At 40.2% G+C, this 22514-nt stretch overlaps 1 protein-coding gene across 1 annotated transcript in view; it reads right to left on the bottom strand.

Moving 5' to 3' along the window:
- NYAP2 (neuronal tyrosine-phosphorylated phosphoinositide-3-kinase adaptor 2) overlaps positions 1-22514 on the bottom strand; it is a 251203-nt gene that overhangs the window by 21183 nt on the left and 207506 nt on the right. The window contains 3 exon segments of the mRNA XM_079133635.1: positions 20525-20562; positions 20565-20592; positions 20594-20627. Coding sequence (XP_078989761.1) covers positions 20525-20562; positions 20565-20592; positions 20594-20627 — 100 coding nt within the window.

The raw sequence follows: 22514 nt of genomic DNA, 5'->3' as shown, positions 1-22514 counted from the left end.
ACAAAACAGGCCGAACGGAATGAGCAACTCTATGGATGAACAGGAATCCAAACTAAAGTGAACCAACTCCATAGCACTCTCAGCCAATTTTAGTCTAATACCATGTGGCCCTGCCACTGGGATAGTCACATGAAGGTAGTGAGATGATAAGGTTTCAGACAAATGTTTTATGTTACGCATCTACCACTGTTCTTGGAAAATAGCACCTGGTCAATAAGTGTCCCCTTGTTTGCTCTATTTCATAAATTAAGCCACCTAGTCTTGAAGGATTCACTTGCCCAAAGGAATAGCCAGATCCCGTCCACAATCCAAAATCTCCACTGCTTCTCTCCGAATGCAGGAACCCATCAGCGAGTCCTAAAATGTCAGACTCCTCAGACACCATTCCTTTCCCTTGGCACCATTGAAGCCGTCAGAATTCATGCACTTATGTCTGCAATAATGATTTATTGAGGACCGACTCCTTTGCAGATTCACAGGGCCTTATGACAATTCTCACTGTGCATCTTCCTCGGGACAAACGGATAAAATCTTTCATCTGAGATCTTCTATCCTTCCCCCATACTTCTCTATCAACCTGGGACAGTGATTCCACAGAGGATTCAAAGTTTCTCCTGGAATGGCAGAGCTGCGGGCTGGGAGGCCCAACACTCCAGAGCACCCATCAAGGGGAACATCCTGGTTGGATTTTGAGTGAAAGAGAAGTAGATTTTTAAAGACAAAAGAAAACACTGAATCTTTGAGGTGTGTTTTATAGTAACTGTGCTACTCACCTATCTAGTCAGCAATGCGAATATAAAATACACACATGAAGTGTGAGGAACTATATCTATTGGACAATGTCTACCTGCCTTTTTATATAGCTAGAGCCAGGCCTAGAATAGAATGGCTTAAGATGGTATTTTTTAATAATTTGTCTCATCTTTAAAAAACTTCTGTGAATGGATAAATGAGTAATTACGGGAATGTTATGTTATGCAACATAGTGATGAGTTGACCTCTTTATATATAACCTATAAATATATGTAAAATACACAATGTGTGGATTCAGAAGGAAAAAAAAAACTAGCCTTTTGACAGGTCATAATACATCTCCACTTTTCAGGAAATAGAATTGCAATGAAGGGGACATTGATAGGTTTTGTACTATCTCAGCTTTTCATTTTATTAAACAGAAACACTTTTATGTTTTATGTTTCTTTTATAATTTGATTGTGTTAATCCAACAAAATATATCACATCCTTATACTAAAGACATATAAATGTAAGATGCTATGTCTATCATTTGAAGATTGATTCTTACCATAAAATTCCTTTAATTTAATAAGAAAAAGAACTTCCTAAGAAAATTGAACACTAGAACTATAGAAAAATGCAAATAAATGGGTTGGGGGAGAAGCTCAATGGTAGAGCACTTACTTAGAATGGAGGAGGTATTGGGTTCAACCCCCAGTCTCACACACACACACACACACACACACACACACACACAAATTGTTTCCAGTAGGTTAATGTAGAAGACACTACATATTTGGCACCTATAATAGGACAGAATCTACTCTACAAATAAGTTGATATAATAAAACCCCAGCTCAACGGCAATGCTCATACTCTTTGGCAGTTTATTATAAGGCAAAGTCTTTCTAGAATCCAGAGCTTTCTCCCTACTTTGAAACCTGAACAACACTACTTCCTGTCAGAGATGTCTTTGCTTAACAAGAAAGAGACTGCTTTTGTAAAACTGCATAAAAATCACTTCTTCTGGCTTTGGAACTTCTTTAGGTATTCCAACTTGAAGCTGGGCTATATCACTCACTGAGTGAGGTGAGCTGAGCCCTCACAGAGGGTTAGAAATGAGCTAGCCACTCCATGGATGAGTTCATCCAACTGTATAGATCCATGTAACAATATTTACAAAAATCATACTAAATTTATCTATATTACAGATCAGGAAACAAGGTTCAGAGCTGGGTGGGAAGGAACAGAATGAATGTTTTAAGTAAAGCTGGCTAGTTCTAAAAGCTGCCATCTTTCTGCATGCTAACATATTCTTTCAAAGTGGAAGAAAGATGAAAGTTAATCATAAACTAGATTTTTAAAGAAAATCTAGGCCACAGGAAGCTCCATTCTGAAAATGAAAATATATTACCAATGTTTGTGATATTTAAACATTGTTTGAAATTACATGGATGATAAATAAATGTACTTTCACTTAATATGATTATCAAATATTTTAATGAACATTGTAGAGAAAATATTTTAAATATTGAGGCATTGTCTCAATATGTCCATAAAATTTGGAGCATAATTAATACAAAACTTCTCACTTTTAGTATTAATTTTTTATAAGGTCACTGTTTCTAATTATAAGGTATTAGTAGTACTGTCTTTTCTACCTTTTTCCCTCCAAGATAAAGTACTTGCTTTAAGCATTACTGAAAAGTGAGAACATGCCTCCAAAAGCAATGGCAATTGTGTTCATACTTGTTAAGCTACGTTTTTCCCTGAACAACACTTGCCAAGTTTCTCATATAATATATTTAATATCTTTCTCTTAGCTGGAATAGGCATAAAATAATATATTCATTGCCCTTTGAGGATTGAGCAATGATAAGAAAACCAATGATGTTGTCAATCCATTTTATCATAAATTACCATTATCCTACACTCTTTAGGACTATAATTACAGCTCCTCTTAATTACTGCCATTTTTCAGATAAGGCACCTGAGTCAGAGAGGTTAAATAATTTGTCCATGGAACTCAGCAAGGGGATAATTGAGCCAGGATTAAGCCTGGAGCCTCCACACATCTGCACATTCACATCTGATCTCACCACTTCGAGAGCAAGGCATTTCATGAATTAGCCTATTCCAGCTGGGATCCCTCTGGGCCCTCAGGCTTCTATCTCACACCTTATCGTGCAATTCAAACAAATATAACATTTGGGGAAGAAGCAAACTGTTCAATTTTTATTTTTTTTACTCTCTATTATAAAAATGCTACCCATTAAAGGAAAGTTGCCTCCTTCCCAGGAAATTTTAGAAAAAGGTTAGAAAGAACTTGACCTCCAAAGATATGGCAATTAATTTGTTGTAAGTTTTGAGGAAAGCAGTGGAAACTCTTTCACTCTTAGTAAACAATGAATTACAGCAAAATCACTAATGTAACAGATGGGTCGTGGGAAAAATGTTTCTTGTCAAATAATTAGAGAAGGTAGTACTGGACAATCATTCTCCTGTAGAGATTAAGAATCCCATCATTTCTTTCTTGTTAGCATGCAAAACTGGGGTCTGATCCCCACTTCACAGATACTTGTTTGACTCTAGAATCATATAATTAGACAAAGACGTCTAATGACACCCCCTTTCTGAATTCCCTGAATTCCGATGGCTCTCCTGCACTTGTCAAACACCAACCAAACTTCCCAACACTCCCTCTGTGACCAAATGTAACCTCCAGTTCTCTCCCAGCACACTGTTCCCAGGAGAATCTGCAAATAGATCTGAATTGAGAAATGCAAGGAAACATTGTCCCACTTGTCAGTTGACTAATGACAAGAACTGAGGGGCTTCCTGGTCTCAAAGAGTGAAAAAAGGAGAAAAATCAACGGAGATCACGGTCATAGGATGGTACCCTCACTCAAGGCATGGGTAACAATTCACGTCACAGGTCCCTGGTTTCTCTGCCAGTCATTGTCCCTCCGCAACTCGTGGCTCCCCTTCTCATGGTGACCCATCTCAGCCCCAAGGGGCAAGTGTGAGCCTAAATATTTCCTGTCAATTATTCCCAACACACTAACCTTTCCCACATCCTCAACAAAGCTTTTAGATAAAGCTATAATAAACTCTTCTGAGGGGGACTAATAAAATGTCAGACCATTTTCAAGTCTACTTCACAAAGCATTTGATTTGCAAACACCGAATACATAGCCCTTCTTACCATGACACCTCGGTACATGTTTTAAACTCCCAATCCAAACACCACAAAGAATACATATTCACAGCCCTCTGGGGTAGCGGTTTACAAGTTAGACTCTCTTCAAGACTCCTAGTCTCCTCATCAAAGTCTTGCTAGGAGAACAGAAAGTTTTTCATTTACTTTTACTTCTCTCTAGACAGCACCTCTCAGAGCAGAAAGCTAATTACTGAAACTCTCTTGGACCCCACTCAGGAGAACTGACTCCAAGCTTTATAGCTTCACCTGACTTCCTCGGTTCTGAAAGGGATCCTCTGCTCACATGGCAAATTTGTGAGCTTTAGTTCTGCAGCCCAGCTGGGCCAGCAAAGAAAGCCTGCTTGTCATTGTGCCCAACACAAAGGGAAACAGAGCTGCTGGTAGTGAGTACAGAGAGGGCTAAAGAGTCCTTTGGCCTTTTCATCCTCTCCGCCAGGGAAGAGCAGATACTGCCAGAGTGACAAGCTGCCCTTGTTTTATTTCTCAAAGAGACTCAGCTTTCTGACTATCCTGCCGGTCTAATAATCGCTCATTAGGGCCAGAATCCTATTACCAAAAAGGTGATACGACCATCAGTTTGAGTCACAAGTGGCCAAGGTAAGGACCTCATCTCTGATCACTGCCTAGAAATACGGTGCCATTTGTGGAATGTGCATTGTAGTGATCCAAGGTTTTCACTTATTTTTCTAAAGAAATAGTTATAAATAGTCCCAAGAAATTTTAGGAGTTTGATTTTAATCCAGACCTCTATCATTCCAAAATACATGAGAATGAATAAATCGCCACTTGAGGGTTCCAAAAGGAGGCTGAAAGCCTACTGTAAGACTTTGAGGGGAAATATTGAAGGTGCCTTCCAGGAAGGAGATAAACTTAGGCAATAGCACCGCTTTGTGGCAATGTGAGGGTATACAGATGATGATTAAGGCTTTTTTCCCCCCCCAGAATTTTTTACCTTTTTTCCTATAGATTTATGGTCAAAAATCCTGAAGACTAACCTAGTCATCCTTTCTCTTGCCTCTGGCAGAACCACACTACTATCATCTCACCAATTTGGAAATATATTGTAGTTTTCAAATTATCCAAAGGAAGGATTCCATGACCTCTCCCTGTAAAACAGCCCACGGTTTTATTTTCAGGTCTAGTAAAAACATCACGCAAGGCCAGATGCGGTGGCGCAGGCCTTTAATCCCAGTGGCTCGGGGGCGGGGGGGGGCGCTGAGACGGGAAGATGGCAAGTTCAAAACCAGCCTCAGCAGCAGAGAGGCACTGTCCCTAATTAAAATACAAAATAGGGCTAGGGATGTGGCTCAGTAGTTGAGTGCCCCTGAGTTTAAACTCCAGTACCCCCCTCCAATAAAAAATCCACATCACACAACAGCATACACCCGTTTCCTCTATCCACCATTAAAGGGCCATGGAAATGCAAGATAGCAAAGTTGGTTTGGGGCAAAGGGAGTCATCAAGATCTTCTAACTCAGGACCAGCAAATGCCAGGTCCACTGTTTGCAGCAAAAAGCACCTGAACAAACAAGAATATGCAAAGCAATTTCTCCTAAGGTGTACCCCTGTGGCCCTGGTAAACTTCTATAACCCTGACATTTTTCAGAGGATACTTCAAAAAGCTGGAAGGTTTGAATGACTGTGTCTGTTAATTTAGCCTATCTAAGCTCTGCATATCATCTGACTGCTAAGCAGAAATAAATTTTTCTTTTTATTTCTTTACTTTTTTTTTTGTCTCTTTAAAATCTATCACAACTATACCTAAAGACTACTTAACATTTTCTCCCTTTCATCATTTTGAATACTAAAGAAACTGGTGTTTTCTGTTATTCACTTCAGCATTTTCTGAAGATTTTCTAATTACAGAACAAACTGAACTTCTCCCAGTACGCTCTGGATACCTGTTTTCATGCGGTTGTATATTTTTCTGTTCCCCCTAACTAAATGATTGTCATTTTATTACTATTCTGACTTTGAGTAATTAAAACATAGGCTTCTACTTTTACGTCTATATAGGTTTTGTTTTTATAATCCAGAGTCAGAGGAGATATATAAAGATTAGCTTTGTTCCATATTTATTCATGGCAACGAGTTTTTGAAGGATGAATTAAACATAGTAACATCTTACTCATGGTAGATAAAAATGTAATATGCAAAAACGTGTTTTGGGATCTTTAATTTTAAAGCAACACAATATAACAAAAGCCAAATTTGCACTTTATTTTTTTTTATTTTTATTTTTTTTGGGGGGTACCAGGGATTGAACCCAGGGATGCTTACCCACTGAGTCACATCCACAGCCCTTTTCATTTTTTTATTTTGAGACATGTTCTTGCTAAGTTACTTGGGGCCTTGCTAAGTTGCTGAGGCTGACTTTGAACTTGTGATCCTCCTGCCTCAGCCTTCTGAGTCGCTGAGATTACAGGCATGTGCCACAGTGCCCGGCCTCATAATGACTTTTGATTCCTAAATAGGGAGAAACAATGGATAAAGAAAGTGTGGTATATACACAATGGAATATTACTCAGTCATAAAGAAGAATAAAATTATGGCATTTGCAGGTAAATGAATGGAGCTGGAGAATAAGTGAAATAAATCAATCCCAAAAAGCCAAGGACTGAATGTTTTCTCTGATAAGTGGATGCTGATACATAACAGTGGGGGGAGCTGTAAGGGAAGAATGGAGGAATGCTGGATTACGGAGAGGGAAATGAGTGGATGGGAGGGAGCTGGGGAAGGAAAGATAGTGGAATGAGACAAACATCATTATCCTCTGTGCATATATGATTATACAAATGGTGTGACTCTACATTGTGTACAATCATAGAAATGAAAAGTGTACAATGTGTACAATGAATCAAAGTGTCCATTTGTGTACAATGAATCAAGATGCATTCTGTGAAAATTTAAAAAATAAACAGGGAGAGAAAGACATGAAAAATAGTAATAAATTCATGCACCACGTTCTCTATTTCTACAGGTAGATAATACATACTTTAAAACAACCAACTGTATGTTCCTATGTAAAATCTCACCATAAATTAAATATAGGTCATATACTTATTTTGGAGTTAGTCGGTACTCATATTTATCCTTAACCTTGTTGCATTGTATTTACAGTTCATGCATATGCGATGTATTTTAAGCTGAAATTAGCAAACAGAAATGGGGGACACCAGCTAGGCCACCATGTTTGTGATCTCTATTTATTCATGTATTCCCATGATCCTGTAGTAAACTTCAGTCTAAAAGATGCCTAGTCCAAACAGACACAGCCATAACTTTATAAATCCTTGGATGCCCTCTAGTGGTGACAGACTGCATGAGACACTTGCTTTAGCATACCCAGTGAGATCAGATTGTAGCTGATGCTTACTGGAAAGGACGTTGCTTTGAGAGTGAGAATGGACCAGTTCTAGACCCTTGTCTGCCATTTTGACCTTTCCTTAGTTCGTTTTCTCTTCAGAGAAGATGCTATTTGCAGAACTGTTGTGATGGTCACAAAAGAGAACATGAGGCCAAATTACTTAGAAACTGATAAAACCTAATTAATTCATGTAAATTTTCCTACAGAAAACTCAAGAGACATAAAACCTTTAACCACAAATTTGTCGCTGTAGTGGACGGCTTTCAGAGGCCCCCGTGCAGAGTTCTAGGAGTAGAGAATCTGCAGAAACAGACTCAACTGTGCACTCAGATCCCAGTTCCTAGTTATGAAAGAAACCGTGACAGGCACCCTGTGATTCTCAGAGAAAACCACCACATGTAGCCACCTTGCTAAACAAGTCACATCTAGTGGCAAGTAAATTCTCAGACAAATCAACTGAGGGAAGTTCTGAAAAAATAAAATAAATTGTACTGAACCCTGAAATTGTATTTTGAAAGACTAGGGAAAACATTTGTGATTAAAGGAGATCTGAACATAAGAAAAAGAAACGTATGACTAAATGTCAACGTGTGGTCATTCCTTGATTGGATCCTGAACTGGAGCATGTGTAGAGATTTGAAAATGAACTTTGTATTCGAACATAGACTTGATTATAGGTTATTTGACTGCTCTTTTGAGTTTAGTGGTTGAGAAAAATATTGTTGTTTTCAGAAGATATACATTCAAATTGTCAGGGATGAAGTGGCATGAAAAAAAATAAATACGTGTGTTTAATAGCATACACGCTGTACTAGCCACCCAATTTTTCTGTCATTGAAAAATTACCAAACTAAAAAACAAAATGTGAAGCAAACAAATGAATGCTCTTAGGTACTCTATCCATTATAGATTCTTTTGAGGTAAGGATTTCCCCTTTTGTGATGCTAATTGTCTAGGGAAGGGCTCTCTGCTATAATCATCCTGTCATCTCCTGCTTAAGCGCCATGATCTTAGGGAATCAGAATCTGAATTTTAAGACAGCTCCTCTGCAAATTTTGGTTGATTAAATCTTGGGTGGATCGGTGTCCTCATTTGTGAAATGTGATTAATGGTTATCATGATTATGGCTCCCAATTCTCCAGAAGTTTCCCCAGTCATTCTTCCTCACTTAAGCTCTTTCCTCCTATATCTCCCAGCTGAACATGTTTTGCTCCTGTCATGCTAAATGGCTTGTTTCCCTGACAAGTTGTTTGACTTCAGGTTCCTAACTCCTTGGCAACTCTTACCTCTAATGGCCTTCTACCTACTCTTACTAAAATGTCCATCAATGTCACTGCCTCCTTCTGGAAAGTTCTGCTTGACCACAGTCAATGGCGTCCCCAACATTGGTAGTCAATCCCTTTGTCTCTGTGTATATGCTTCTTGATTACCCTGAACTGCAAGTACACACACACACACACACACACACACACACACAACCTGACTTCTTTATTAGGTTGAAAAGCCTTTGAACAGAGGAGTTTGCATCAGCATCTTGCAAACTCAGAGCATCAAGCAGAGCATCTGGTGTTTAGCAGGTGAATGATAAGGATTTGTTGACTGAATATATAAAAGTCATTTGTAAACTCTAAATTACTAATGTGAATTACTCCAAAATGTCAAAGACAGTTACATATGTTCATTAATAGTGTTCGGCTGGTGGGGCAACAGAAGGTAGACTAAATAGGGGGACTGAGACATAGGAGGTGATAACTTTGCACAAGGTGGGCAATTTTAGAACATGGAGGCTTTGGAAAGAGAAGAAAAAATAGAATGCCCCCAATTTATTCTAGCCCCACTACACTTTTGCTGAGACCTCAGGTGGCTGTTTTCAGAGCCACGGTGTGCAAGGTTGCCAAAGCAGTATGAGATGCCTGTACCTCGCATCCTCCAGGAACATATTTCCTCAGGTCCAGCCATACCCGGCAAAGCACCTGAGAGCAGCTGGGAGGGAGGAGAAAGGAGGGAGGAAAGGTGAGAAAGGAACAAGGACACCATCTGTCCTACTCCGGATCGGCCCATGGGCCTCACTCTGCCCCTCGGTTTTTCCATGTCAGTGACAGACTCGGAGAAGATCTTGGTCTTATTGAGATTTATCACTCAGGTAGGTTCAGGTAGGATGCATCCCTGCCTGTGAAGGGCACAGGGGAAGAAGAAGCGTGGCCCTCTCCTGGCAGCTGGAGCCAGCGGTCTTCACAGCTCACCAGCTAGCTGCTACAAGACAAAGTTGTTACAAGCCGGCTTGCAACTGCACATAGGGAAGCAGACGGTGCAGCAGAGGGTGACCTCTCCATTCAAAACTCTCATAGCTGATAGCTGCTTGTCACTGAGACTCTTCACAGTTTTTTCAACTTTTTGACTTTATATTTAAACTTGGCTTCAGGAGAAATTTTAGAAATTCTGCAGGCATGTAACAAGTGCTAAATAACCCAGCAGGCAACTCTCAAAGCGAGGGCGGAACAATAGAGAAGAAAAGAGAGAAAAGATGGAGTGGAGTGCCATTTCAACAAACTTCATGTAAAATTTTAAAAGAAGAATATCTAAGTAAAATCAAATGAATGTAGGTATCATGTGAATGTTATTTTTAAAGATATAATTGTCTATTGAATTATATCTGGGGAAAAGTCTTCCTAATCATTTCTGTTCTTGAAGACTATCAAGGTCTTAATTCACTCCAGTCCATGTTACTATTTGGTCCTAAATGTATAAGGTCTTTCTCTTTTAAGTACAGAAGGTCTTTCTAGAATGGTTCCCACGATATGTTACTTCTCCTTCCATTATAAAGCCACTCATTTTTTCAAACTGATTTCTAGGATTGAGTTTAATAGAGATTTCTCTCTCAACGTGAATTGCAGCATTATGTTACCTGTCTCAGTGGTGCTTCATTCCCATTCTCTTCTCTAACCTCTCTTTCATCCTCGGCAAGCAGGTGCGACTAGTGAATTAACTACTGAGGGAAAACTGTCATGACTATAGGCAGAACCCCCTGCCAGGAGTCAAAACACCTCCGCAAATCATCACAACAGCTTTACAATAATAGGCGTGTCTGTTTCCACCCTTAGTATTAATTTATTTTTTCATCCAATATGTATTGAAACAACTAGACGTTTCCAAGGAGAAAATATACATTCCCAACCCTCAAGAAGCCTACAGTCTAATGCAAACAATTATAAGGTGTATTTTTGGAATCAAAAGAGACAAATTTTTAAAAATGAAAAGAACAGATTCATGATCAAATGTATTAGAGAAATATCCAATAGAATACCTCTCCTTCTCCAAGTTCCACACATATCTGCAAGGTAGGAAAGGAATTTATTTGACTCTGCAGACTTCTTTCCCATAATAGAACAGAGGAACCAAGGTGACCCCACATTTGAAGGATAAGTGATAGTTTGCCAGCAACTCAGTACTTATGAGGAAGTTCCAAGAAGTTAACATTTAACATATAACTGGCTGGGGGCATCCCGGAGCATGGGAAAGTGAGAGAGCATGGTAGAGAGGGTGTAAGAAGCTGGCGGTGGGTGGCGGAGCTGAACCAGGCCAGGGCCAGGTCACACAGGCCCTGGAATCTGCACACAGTAGTGCATCTTCCACTCTCTAGGCAAGGGCAGCCCTAGGGACTTGTGCACCCGGTGATTAACATACCCCCACTCTCCTCTGGATGAGAGAATGGATCTGGGAGTAGACAGCCATACTGGAGACACATACTGGGTGAGCTTGTCACAATACTGCCTGGTCATCTTGCAAGACACCTTTGGATTCGAGAAAGGAGCCCAAACAGTGAAGCTGCTTGTGTGGCCCCAGTCTCCCTTCCACTCTCCTGCTCCTCTGGCTTCCCCAGTGCAGGTGTTCTTAGAAGAGTTTTGCACTTCTTTACTCAAACGAAATGTTAAAAAGAGCCCATAGGTCAAATAAACGAATGATCCAAAATAAGTATTTGTGTTTATCCATTCAATTCTAAAGTGCACTTTCCCGTCCATTATCTTGTTTCAAACAGAGGTTGACATCAAAATACCTGGACATTCCACAAAGCCTGGAGACACTCACCTTTGGGGGTAAGTCCCTGGTTCATGACTTCGGTTTATGCTATACAAGTGATAGCCCAGATTGGGGTCCTTCCTGAAGTGTGCCTCCAATGATAAACAACTTTGGCTCTGTTGGCTTCCAGTCCTTTCATATGCAAAGTTTATTGGGTTAGTTAGGATTACTCTTGATACCTTTTGGTCCTTCAAATAACTTCCTGATTTTCTGGGAAGGAAGTCATTAAATGTAGCATTGCAAATACCAAATACCATCCCTGTCAAAACAGCTGACAACCAGGGATTATTAACTAGCTCTAATGCAGCATTTGCTTTAGAAAACAAGCCCTTTGAACTGACAGTATGGTTGTTCTTCTTCCCCTTTATAGTGTCTGTTCAACGGATTGCTATGGGAGCCCAGAAGTCAGAAGAACCTTGGTGAATATATTATTGTGCTTTGTGTGGTGTTGGGTAAATGTACACCACTAATCTAGCAATTCATGTCCACAAGTCCAGCTGTGAGAGAGGGGTGTATTTTCTTTTCAGAATGTGAAAGGGTTAGGTGGGCTCTCACATCCATACCCCATGGTCCACAAGAGTATGGGTGCAACCAACCAGTGCCACTCAGCTTTCCTCCAGGAGTTCCTCCCCCTTCCTATCCCATCTCTCCCTCAGAAATTTTCTTCATAGGTGGCACCCTGCTTAGTAGAAGTCCTTTGGAATTCATCTCCTAAGAAATCTTTAATACTTTGCTTTCTAACTTTTCTAAGAAGACAAGACCTGGAAAATCAAAGAGTGATTAAATAAATGGATGGATGAAAGTGAAGGAAAAGAGCAAATTCAGAGAGGCAGGCACACCCCAGCAGCGGTGTATGGAGCAGAGCTTTGGTAGAGATAACCACCTGGGCTTACAGCACATGTGCGTGCAGCGGCTGACCACCTGTGAGATCAGCAACAAGCGACAGAAACCCTTTTTCTCTGGTTTCCTTGACAGTGACAGAGGGATGGTATGCCTATGTCATAGGTGTACCATGAGAGTAAAATTTGATAATATAGATTTCTGAGCACTGTGTCAAGCACTTAATGAGCTCAACAAAAAAGCAATTTTAGAAATCTGTTTCATTTGAGAAGGTGCTTTCAACCTGAAGGTAATATTCATTTGCAGCACAAATGACTAAAGACTAAAGAACAAAGAGTTACCCAGCAGGTGAGCTGGGTGGAGAAATTAAAGGTCTCTAATGCTTCTTAAGTAAGGCACTCGCCAGGTGGATGTATTTATTATTCTCAGTGACATGCAGTGCAACAGTGAGCCAATATTAATATAGTATAAACCTTTATTCTTAATCCACCTATAATTTAATTTGGAGGTTAATTTACTACTAGTTAGAGAAAAAAATGGCTTTTTTTTAGGGAAAAAAAAATCTTAGCTATGTCTCAAAGATGTTAATGGCAAACAAAAGGAATTCTTCCATTCAGCCAATTAAGTTTTCTCTGTTCTTTTTCTTTTCAGTCTGCAAAAGAGGGATAATGACCTCTCCTGCACTCAGACTAGACTAGGTGATTATAATTCATGTCATAAATCCTAGTGAAAACAACTGTATCTGTTCATAAATAATGCACAGCTTTTAGAGATCACTGGATTTGATTCATTATGGCCCCTTCCCAAAAGTATTAAAAAGACACATCTAAAAGAGAAACAAGTCCCCTCTGCCTTAAACAGAGGGTTTTGTTTTAACTGGATTATTTTGAAAAGCCAACTACTAGTTGCAACGTGCACTTCAACTGCTAGAGGGCGCCATGTACCCACCTACTGCTATGCTTTTCTCCAAGCTGGAAGGGCCATCCTGGGCTAGAGACCTACATTCATTTCAATAGTTAAATTGATATGCTTCATAAGGTTCATAATGTGGATTAAAAAAAAAATCCATTTGCAATTGGTCTGGGGAAGCTTTAAATAAATGCTGACATTGGCCAAAAGAAAAAAAAAAAGGTCTCAAATCTTTAGTCCTGACCCCTGCAGATGGATGCAGATGATAGTGTCCTACTTGGCCTTAACATTTCCACTGCATTTATCCATACATTAATTCAAATAGGGGCATAAGTAGTATCTGAGGACAGGTGATCTAACATTTCGGAAATGATACCTGTAGCTCATTTCTATTTATTTTTGCATCTAAACCACATGTGACCTGAAGGTAAGAAGAAATGCCAGACACAGACTCCCCATTATATGATTAAATAATGAGTATCTATTTTCTCATTTGCATGAGACAAAAATAATGAATAAAATTAGAGATCAAGTGTTGTATTAAAGACAAGGTGAGAGAAACCCAGCTCCTGTGGGTATAGTCAATAAGGAAACACACTATCTACAGAGAATTCAAAACCACTAACCATAGAAACATCTATCTCATTTTACTATCACCCTTCCCTCTGTGCTTACCTTCTATGGAATATTACTGACCAGAACCACTCTCCTTAAAATTTTCAGCAAGTACGAGAGTTGAGTTTTGGGAAGATGAAAAGACTTTAAGAAAAAGGAGAGTGAATTATATTTTCCTAAGGAATAATGTCTGCCTAGAACTTTTTGTACAGCTCTTACTTCATTAATCCTCAACAACCACACTAGACATATAATAGTGCCTCCATTTTACAGACAATAAAACAGAAAATTTGATCGATGTATTTACAGTCACATAGCTACCAACTTGTGAAGTTGGGATGGTAATATATTTTTGAGTGTCTCTAAATTTTGGCTGGGTTTTTAATTTAGCTGAGTAGTTCAGATAATAGATTCTGATATCTGACAAGTGCAAAAACTCGGACAAAGCATGGAACCTCACTTTAGTACCCTAAGTTGTCACTAGGGGTAGCAACAGTACCCATCAGCTGTCTGCTGATGGAGGTGTGAACTCTATTTAGTTCAAGGCTTCTCAGAGAATATTCTCTTGTTTACTATATGCTCTCTCTCATACTCCAGAGGAATAAAATGGCAGGAACTAGCTGGTTTTGTTTTTCTTCACTCAATAATGGAGCTACTGAGGAGCTTGTTATGACACTACTTGACTTTAAAAGATGACCCCCAAACACTCTGTCACCAAATATTGTAACTTAACATACACAAAAGCTCATAAGCATGTGACGGCTAAATAATATGTCCAAATTTCTCAGCATACACTTCAGTTAGTTATAAAATGTCATCTGAGTTACTGCTGTCTAAATTCTTTTTATGAATATAGGTATCAAATAATACCAACATTTCATTTCCCATATTACTGGATTCAGCTGCTATTTATGTCATTTAAAGGTCTTAACAAAATTTTTCTTCTTTAAATATGACATTAAATATAGCCCATAGAAAGTGCCACAAAAACTAAAACTTCAAATTTTATAAATCGATCAAATAGGATTACAGAAACCACATGTAAGATAATGGTTTGTTTGTTTGTTTTTGGTACTTGCATTATTTTAATGCAATGAAGCCACAATACATGGCAATATACCAATTTAGTCACTGACATTCTCATTTGCAATATGAACTTCTACATTTCATTTCACAGATACAATCCTCAATATCATTCTTATAACAACCATCATTTGAATACATAATCTGTTAATATAACACTTTATGATTTAAATTTGGTGAAGATAAGTAGTTCTTTGACATGATACTGCCCTTGTTGTTGTGAACTGAACGGGGCGTTTCCAAGTACCCTCTTGGATTTTTCCATGCTTGGAAATACTTGTCAGGTGGTCTCCATGCGGCATCAAGCCAGCCCAAGAGCCACCTATAAAGCCTGCCTTGCGTGCCCTCCACCCACATTTCCTGGGGCCTTCCTCTTATCCACACTGTTCCTTCATGTCCACCACAGAACTTGAGCATTTTCTAGGTGAAAATGTGCCCAACTGGTCAGAAGCAGCCCTGGCAACCCATGCTCTAGGACCCATGCTCTAGGTCTACTCGGCATGAGCCGAGCTGAACGATGCCCGGCCTTGGCCAAGCTGGTCACCTCTTCCCAAGCATCCCACAGAGGAAATGTGGTTGGAGCTTCTCTGCTCTCAGGTTTTGTATTGCTTTTTAACTTTATTTTTTTCGGAGCCGTTCTAAGTTTTCAGCAGAATTGAGAAGAAGGTATAGAGATTTCCCACATCACCCTTAGGTTTTGTTCAATTTTTCTACCTGATGTAACGGAAGGAGATATTAAATGAGGGCACGGCCTTTAAAGTTAGGTTATTTGGGGTTAATTTGGGGCACTGAGTGGAAGAGGTTGATTTCTTCTCTGCATCCTCATTTTATACCTCAAAATGTTACTGTTGGATCGCCCTATGGCTGGTGCCCTCCTCCTGCTCCAGGGGCGCCTACACATTTTATGTGCAAATATCCTTGCAATCCAGAAACTTAAAGCCCCAAACTGTGAGAGATCTTAAGAGACAGTGGGGGGGGGGGGGGGTCTTCAGTGCCGTAAGGCCAAGCATTTCAGGGACCATGGGAAAGTCAAACATGGCAACTCTGGAGGTAAAAAAAAAAAAAAGGGATGAAGAACAGGGACAAAATAAGACTTTGCGAGAAGAAACTTTTTCAGGGAACAATTATAGAGGGAGAGACTGAGTCAGTCAGCAAAGACCACTGGCTCCTCACATATGTTGGGCAATGGAGGAGCACGTTGGGACTGGGCACAGTCCCTGCCAAGGAACCCTAAGCCCTTCACCTTCATCTTTGTATACACTGAGCTCATGACCCTGTTGGTGGATTATTTATCTTCCTTTTGTTAAAGTATCTAGAAAACAATTTCAACATGCAAGTAGGTCTAGAAATATCTCTGGATATACACCAATCTACGAAGAGTCACCTGAGCGTGTTCTTTCAGCATCCAGAAGGGCCAGCCAGAGGCAGGTGTGCAGACAGCTATGGACCCTGTGGGGACAGAGAGTCTCTGGGTCGCAGAGGCAGCCTGGCAGCTCTCATTATGCTCGAGGCCACCACCCAGAAGCAGGATATCAGGAGCACGGAGGGGCTGGAGGGCTGCGATCAAAAGGATTTGATATGCGCTTCTGAAGGGCAAGTCGGAAGGACCCAGACTACTAGCCTGAACAACAGCCTCGAAGTATGAAAAGGCAGGAGCCAGGAGAGGCCTGTCCTGGGTGGGAGGACACAGGCCTGATGGTCCAGGGGCCCACAGCACAGGAGATGACAAGTGAGGGGCTGAGGCTTTCTGCACGGGTTTCTAAAGGGATCTGGCTCTGTTAGACTTTGAAATGTACACCACATGAAACTGCAGATGGTCTTCTCTTCCTCCTCTCCCCCAAATCGAAGACCATCAGAGATAACCCAGCTCAAGTGATAAATAAGCCTCAGAAGGACGGCAAAGTTCCAGTCAAGCCTTTGGGCCCTTAGTGAAGTGTCTATGTTCATGAGTGTGTGTGTGCGGGGGGTGCATGGTGCCCGCATCTCCTTCCTTCACAAAAAAGTGAGTTTAATGGTCCTCAGGAGCATCCTGAGAGACGGCCTGGAGACGCATCCTGCAGCTCCCTTCTTGAAGGACAGCTGGGGCTTACATGCCCTGCTCCTCTGCCTGCTGCAGGAAGACTGGATGATGGTGCTGTCCCCCGCGGGGCCCTGAAGAGAGGGCCTGTTCTCAGACAGGGATGGGGAACGGCATGCACATCAGCTGCTGTTTCCTAAAGCACTCACATCTCTTTCTTCTGAGCACCTGGCTTTCTCCTCTATTACAGAGGAAAAACACTAGGAGAAAGTAACAGGTGCTCCAAGTTCAACAGATGACTTGTATGTTTGTACAACGTTACTTTCATAACTAAGAAATTAACTTTTTTAGTGGCAGAGAAACTCAGTTTAATTCCCAACGATTTGCATTTATGGCAAATGTCAAAACAAGTAGTTGTATTGCATTAAAATCCCAAAGAAAATGTCCGCGAATTTCCCACATCTAGTCTATTTGCTCAAGAGTGAATTTACAAAAGAAGAAAATCTGATTTTCGTCTCTCTGGATTTCACAGAACAATGCATTGTAGAACAAAGCCTACGTGCTTGAAACTCATACTTTCTTTCCCTAGCTTTCTTATTTTAGCTTACATATTTTTGAAATCCCAGTCAGATAATATTTTATCATTTCTACAGATCTCATGCCTGCATTGTACCTGATGCTGAAACAGGTAGTAAAGTGATCAAACCTTACCTCCCCTTTGTTTTCACCCGCCGCGATGGCTGGGCCATGTCACGACTGGCCTTAGACTCTAGGAACAGTCACATCCTATTAGTTCTATTAGGCTGCAGGGATTGGGGTCAGTCACTTTTGGCACCTCTGCTCACCTTTGCTGGAACAATGCTTAGCAGTTCTACCTCATGCCACCTGAAACACTCGTTAGAAAGCACAAAGCACTTTCTAAGTGTAAGTGATGAACTAGGACTGAGAATACCGAAAAGAAACAGGGTGTAAACAATATTCCGTAAATGAGGTCTTCCTCAGGCCAGACTCCTCATAGACAGGCACCCCGGGATTGTGTGGTATTTGTTGACTGCTTCCAATTGCTTAAATAGATCTCAGTGTTTTCCATGATTCTGAGAAAGAATTCTACTTATGTCCTATTTAGAATTCTGGATTCTGGAACCACTAGGGATTCAGTGTTGGAAAACTGCTTTATTAGTGGTCAGAATGATTGCCACCTTTAATAATGCTACATGCTCCATAAGCCTGAATAGAGTCTGAGTATTTGGGTCTAGAGAAGTGGTTTGAACATCTTTCATCCTTGCTTCACATTCTGGAGCAGAGAGCAATGTCAGTCTCCCTGTAACTTAAGACAGCTGAATCAAGACTAGGGTTGAGGGCTGGGGACTAAGGGAAAGAGGACCTGTAGGGCACGCTGGTTGGCTTTGGTCAATTCAGAGCAAGGTTCACCTGAGCTGAGTCCACCCTTCATTTCCAGGATACAGGGCTAAGCGTGACTACCACTGGTACTCGGTCACGGTCCTCATTCTTAGCCCTGATGGCCCACCTCTGTTGATCTGTCAGAATTTCCTTCCATAGGTAAGGAAACTGATGGCATATAAAAGATACTGTATTTTGAAAAATGAAGAATTTCCCATCAGGTGAGCAAAGAGTTGATAATGCAGAGGCACAAAGAGGTGCTTGCCTGTGTGCGGAAGTTGCTCTAGGAACCTGCTTGCGTTGAGGGCTGAAGGGTCTTAGATGAAGCAATTATAAAGGCAATTAGAAAAAGCAAAACACAACACACAGAACCTTTCTGAGATACTGAAGGTAATAATGTAACAGCAGCAACTGAATACCTGGAAAATGGATTGTATTAACGCAATTTTCCACCAAAATCAAAACTCTCTCTGCATCCAATGTTTTAAATTTTAGATACTAGTAAACACAGCATTTTTTGAAATCAGGCAGTTTACCTTAGTGAGGCTGTGTTATTACTTACTTATTGTCTTATCTCTTCTACTTCCTTTTTATTCAAAGTGTTTAAGAGCCAGGCATGGTGTCCCCACCCCCTGTAATCCAGCAACTCAGGAGGCTGAGGCGGAGGATTGCAACTTCAAACCCAAACTTCAACAACTTGAGCGAGACCCTGTCTTTAACTAAAAATTTTAAAAAAGGGCTGAGGATGTAGCTCAGTGGTTAAGTGCCACTAGGTTCTATCCCTGGTACCAAAACAAGAGAAACACAAAAACAAACAACCAAAAAACACAAAAGCATTTAAGAGGACTACATTTAGTTACAAAGGCATTTAACTGTTTAAGACACAAGAAGTTCCAAGTGCCACTTGAAAACCCCCTCAAGAGAAGCACTTATGTGTTGTAGGACACCTCACATAATCACAAATAAAACACTGTGCATATAAGGCAGACAAAAATTCTAAGAAGCACACTGCCTCTCATTATAGAAATGCAATTAATCTGTGTGGTTATGCTTTTCAAATAGTTGACATTTAAAATAATGGATGAATATATAATTTGCTAATCAGTAGTGGGCAGTTCCCAAGGAGGTATCATCATTAGTTTTATCATTTATTGTTTCAGAAGAGTTTCATGAATGCAATGTTGAACCTGGGAGGCAGGGAGAACCCACTCCAGGGTGACATTATCCCATTTAACACCTACAGCACTTCACAGCCACAATGATCATGCTTTACAAATTGAGTCGATGTGTTGAATTCCGATTGGGAATTTACATATAGGACATTTATGTGAGTGAATTTCCACATACTGAATTCCTCATTCATAACCACACACCCAAATGAACTTCAGAGCAACATACTGTACTTTAAAGAATTAAATGATGTTTTAGCTTATGCTTTTATTTCTTGCCTCTTTTCTCCAAGTGATAATAGAGATCTCATTTACCATGCATGAACACTTAACATTCCCTTTCTGAGAACATTTCTGATATTACTGGTAGGAAAAAAAAAAAAAGTCATTTATTTGGAGGTTGCCTTATTAATCTATAGCTTTTGGTAAATATCTAGATTATCTGGTCAGTCAATTTGTCTCTGTAGCCTAAAAAGAAGAAAGACTAGCTGCCGTGTTCAATGCAAATGAGTTGGTATATGAATATTTATAAGGACATCAATATTCACAGTATCTTACAATCATGCTCCAAGCTAAATAAAATAAAAGTAAACTGCCACAAATATACAGTATAATAGAATAAGAGCTAAAAGATATGTACAAATTCATTGATAACATCTGTGCAATATTGTGGACAAAACATTTAAAAAGAAATTTACATAAAACAAAGTAGATAAATTTATCAAATGTTGATAAATTTTCAGAGACGGTATAAAAATACACAAAACATGGAAAGAGAAAGAATTTTAAAGAATAGCCACTATGGCGATACATACAGTACAAGTTTACTACATTTATATTACAGAATGATGGAAACAAAAACGATTTGATAACAACAGCAAAGAACTTTCACCCGTCACAAAGAAGAAAGACGTTCCTCTTGAGATGAAAACACCGAAGGCCAGAACTCATCCCCCACCCCGTCCACACAGAGAAAAATTAAAGGCAAATGCAAGAGTTGTCTACAGCGACACAGGACAGACCAGAAGTGGGAAGCATTTTGGCAGTTGCAGCACAGGAAGTCAATCACGATTGGCTAACGATGATGGTACCTGGCTCTGTTGCAGGTCACTGGCTTGCCTGAGAGGAGGAGCTGAGGTGGAGGCACACCTGACGTGGATTGCCGATCGGCCTAACTTGCAGCTTACTTTAGGTCTGCGAACAAGGAGGAAAAGGCAACAGGTAGTCGGAGTAAACGTCTGCAGGGACAGGATGGCTTCTCCTTCCCCTTATGGTTTTTGCTACATGTTTCTGGAAATATGAAGAAAGCTTTTTGAATGTTGGCTAATAATTGGCAGTTGAATAACACACCACAGCATTGTTTCTGAAGAACCTTTATTCTAATATTAGCTCTCTGAGGCCTGGGGATAAAGAAAAAATCTCTGGTAGCTCAGGCCTGATCCCTTGCACATTTTATTCCCATTTAAGGTTAGTTTCTGTGGAGTGACTGCTGTAGCTAGCAGTAATATCTGTTACAGGAGAAACAGGTAGATGCTGTTGTCTAGAGGACTCCACACTCCTAAAATGGCTTATCTGTCTGCTCCAAAGCTGCTACTAGCTTGTATTCTTCCTGCCTTCCATCCTTCCAATGACTATATTCATTATGCTTTCTATGATGACTAAGGTTTTTTCTTTTCACTTATTTCTATTTACTTTACATTTGTGATTATCCTCTAAAAACTCTGCAAGTGTTATGTGACAAAAATCTGAAGTGACAAGGATTCTGGATCCATGGATTTCTTTCCAACCTATCCAAAAATCAAAAGAATTCAGAATGCATTCTTTCATTCCCTGTATTGCATATGTGTTATTCTAAGTAAATATGTAGTAGGTGGAATATTCTATCACCCAGGAGTAATGGGGAAGAGTTGAGTTCATGGTAGGTAGACAGATGGAACAAAATGACTTGGAAAGTTCAGAGAAAAATACCTGGCATATTCAAGTGCTTTGGAAGAATGTCAGTTCTCACCTCTGCTAAACACTCACATGTATACACACACACACACACACACACACACACACACACTTTGCTCTATTTCTTCTTCTATACTTAAGGAAATTGACTCTATTTCTTGTCGCTTCCCCTTTTCTGTAAGCCTCATGGCGTTCGCTTCTCTCCTCTCTTGTCTTCTGCTTCACCTCCTCACTCTGCACTCTGCATCTGGAAGAGCACTCCTGTGGCTCCTGATCCAATCTTCTCCCTCTCACATGCAGGCTCCTGTAGATCTGTGTTCTCCCTGTGCTCTTGTTTGGTCTTGGATCTCAGTGTTCTGCATGCACACCAAGCAGTGCACACAGGCTCAGCTGAAAAACCAAGACAGAGCTTCTCCTCTAGGTCTTCCACCTCCCGAATAATTTTCCTATGTCCAGCAGAAGTACCGCTTCCATTTTTCTGAACAAATTTGTATTCTAATCAGAGTTTTCTTTCCCTTTCTCTGTAAAGTTAGTCCTGTGGCACTTTGTCTTTTTACTTTGCAATAGCTTTATAGTATTTATCTCCAACCTCATGTCCCAGAAACCTCCTTGCTGGTTAATCTCTCTGTTCACAAGTAATGTGGACCAAATGCCAGATGGAGTTCCTTAGATTACTTTTCAGCACACCTACTTTGTTCAAATTTTTTTTCAATGATTACATACTTAATATCATAACAATTTAAACTCACTTTTCAAAGTCCCATCCACCCTCTTTTGCCATGGCTCCTTGACTCCCAAGAACACATATATCCCAATTCCCCTCAGGATCCACCTTGATCTGCTTCCATCCTCATCTCAAGCTGTTCCTAACCATAGACTGTTTATAGAACCAAATCTCACACGTTTCCAAAACCTACTTCAAGATGTACTTCCTGTGTAAAGTGCACAGTTTTCCTCTCTCTTCTGAGATGCCTTAGCACATTAAAGGATCTTCCATACTTGGTAAGTGTTTTGAGGATTTTTGCTGATAGGGAACCAGATAGTAAGTGTTTCAGTTATGCATTCTTCTTTCACCGAAGACACCCAGATTAGATTTATCTTTGGGTCAATGCTACTTCTAAAATCATA

Source organism: Sciurus vulgaris, assembly GCF_902686455.1.
Source record: "Sciurus vulgaris genome assembly, chromosome: 3".
NCBI classification, from domain to species: domain Eukaryota; kingdom Metazoa; phylum Chordata; class Mammalia; order Rodentia; family Sciuridae; genus Sciurus; species Sciurus vulgaris.
The sequence above is the reverse complement of the archived record's forward strand: the minus strand, read 5'-3'. Positions and strand labels throughout refer to the sequence as shown.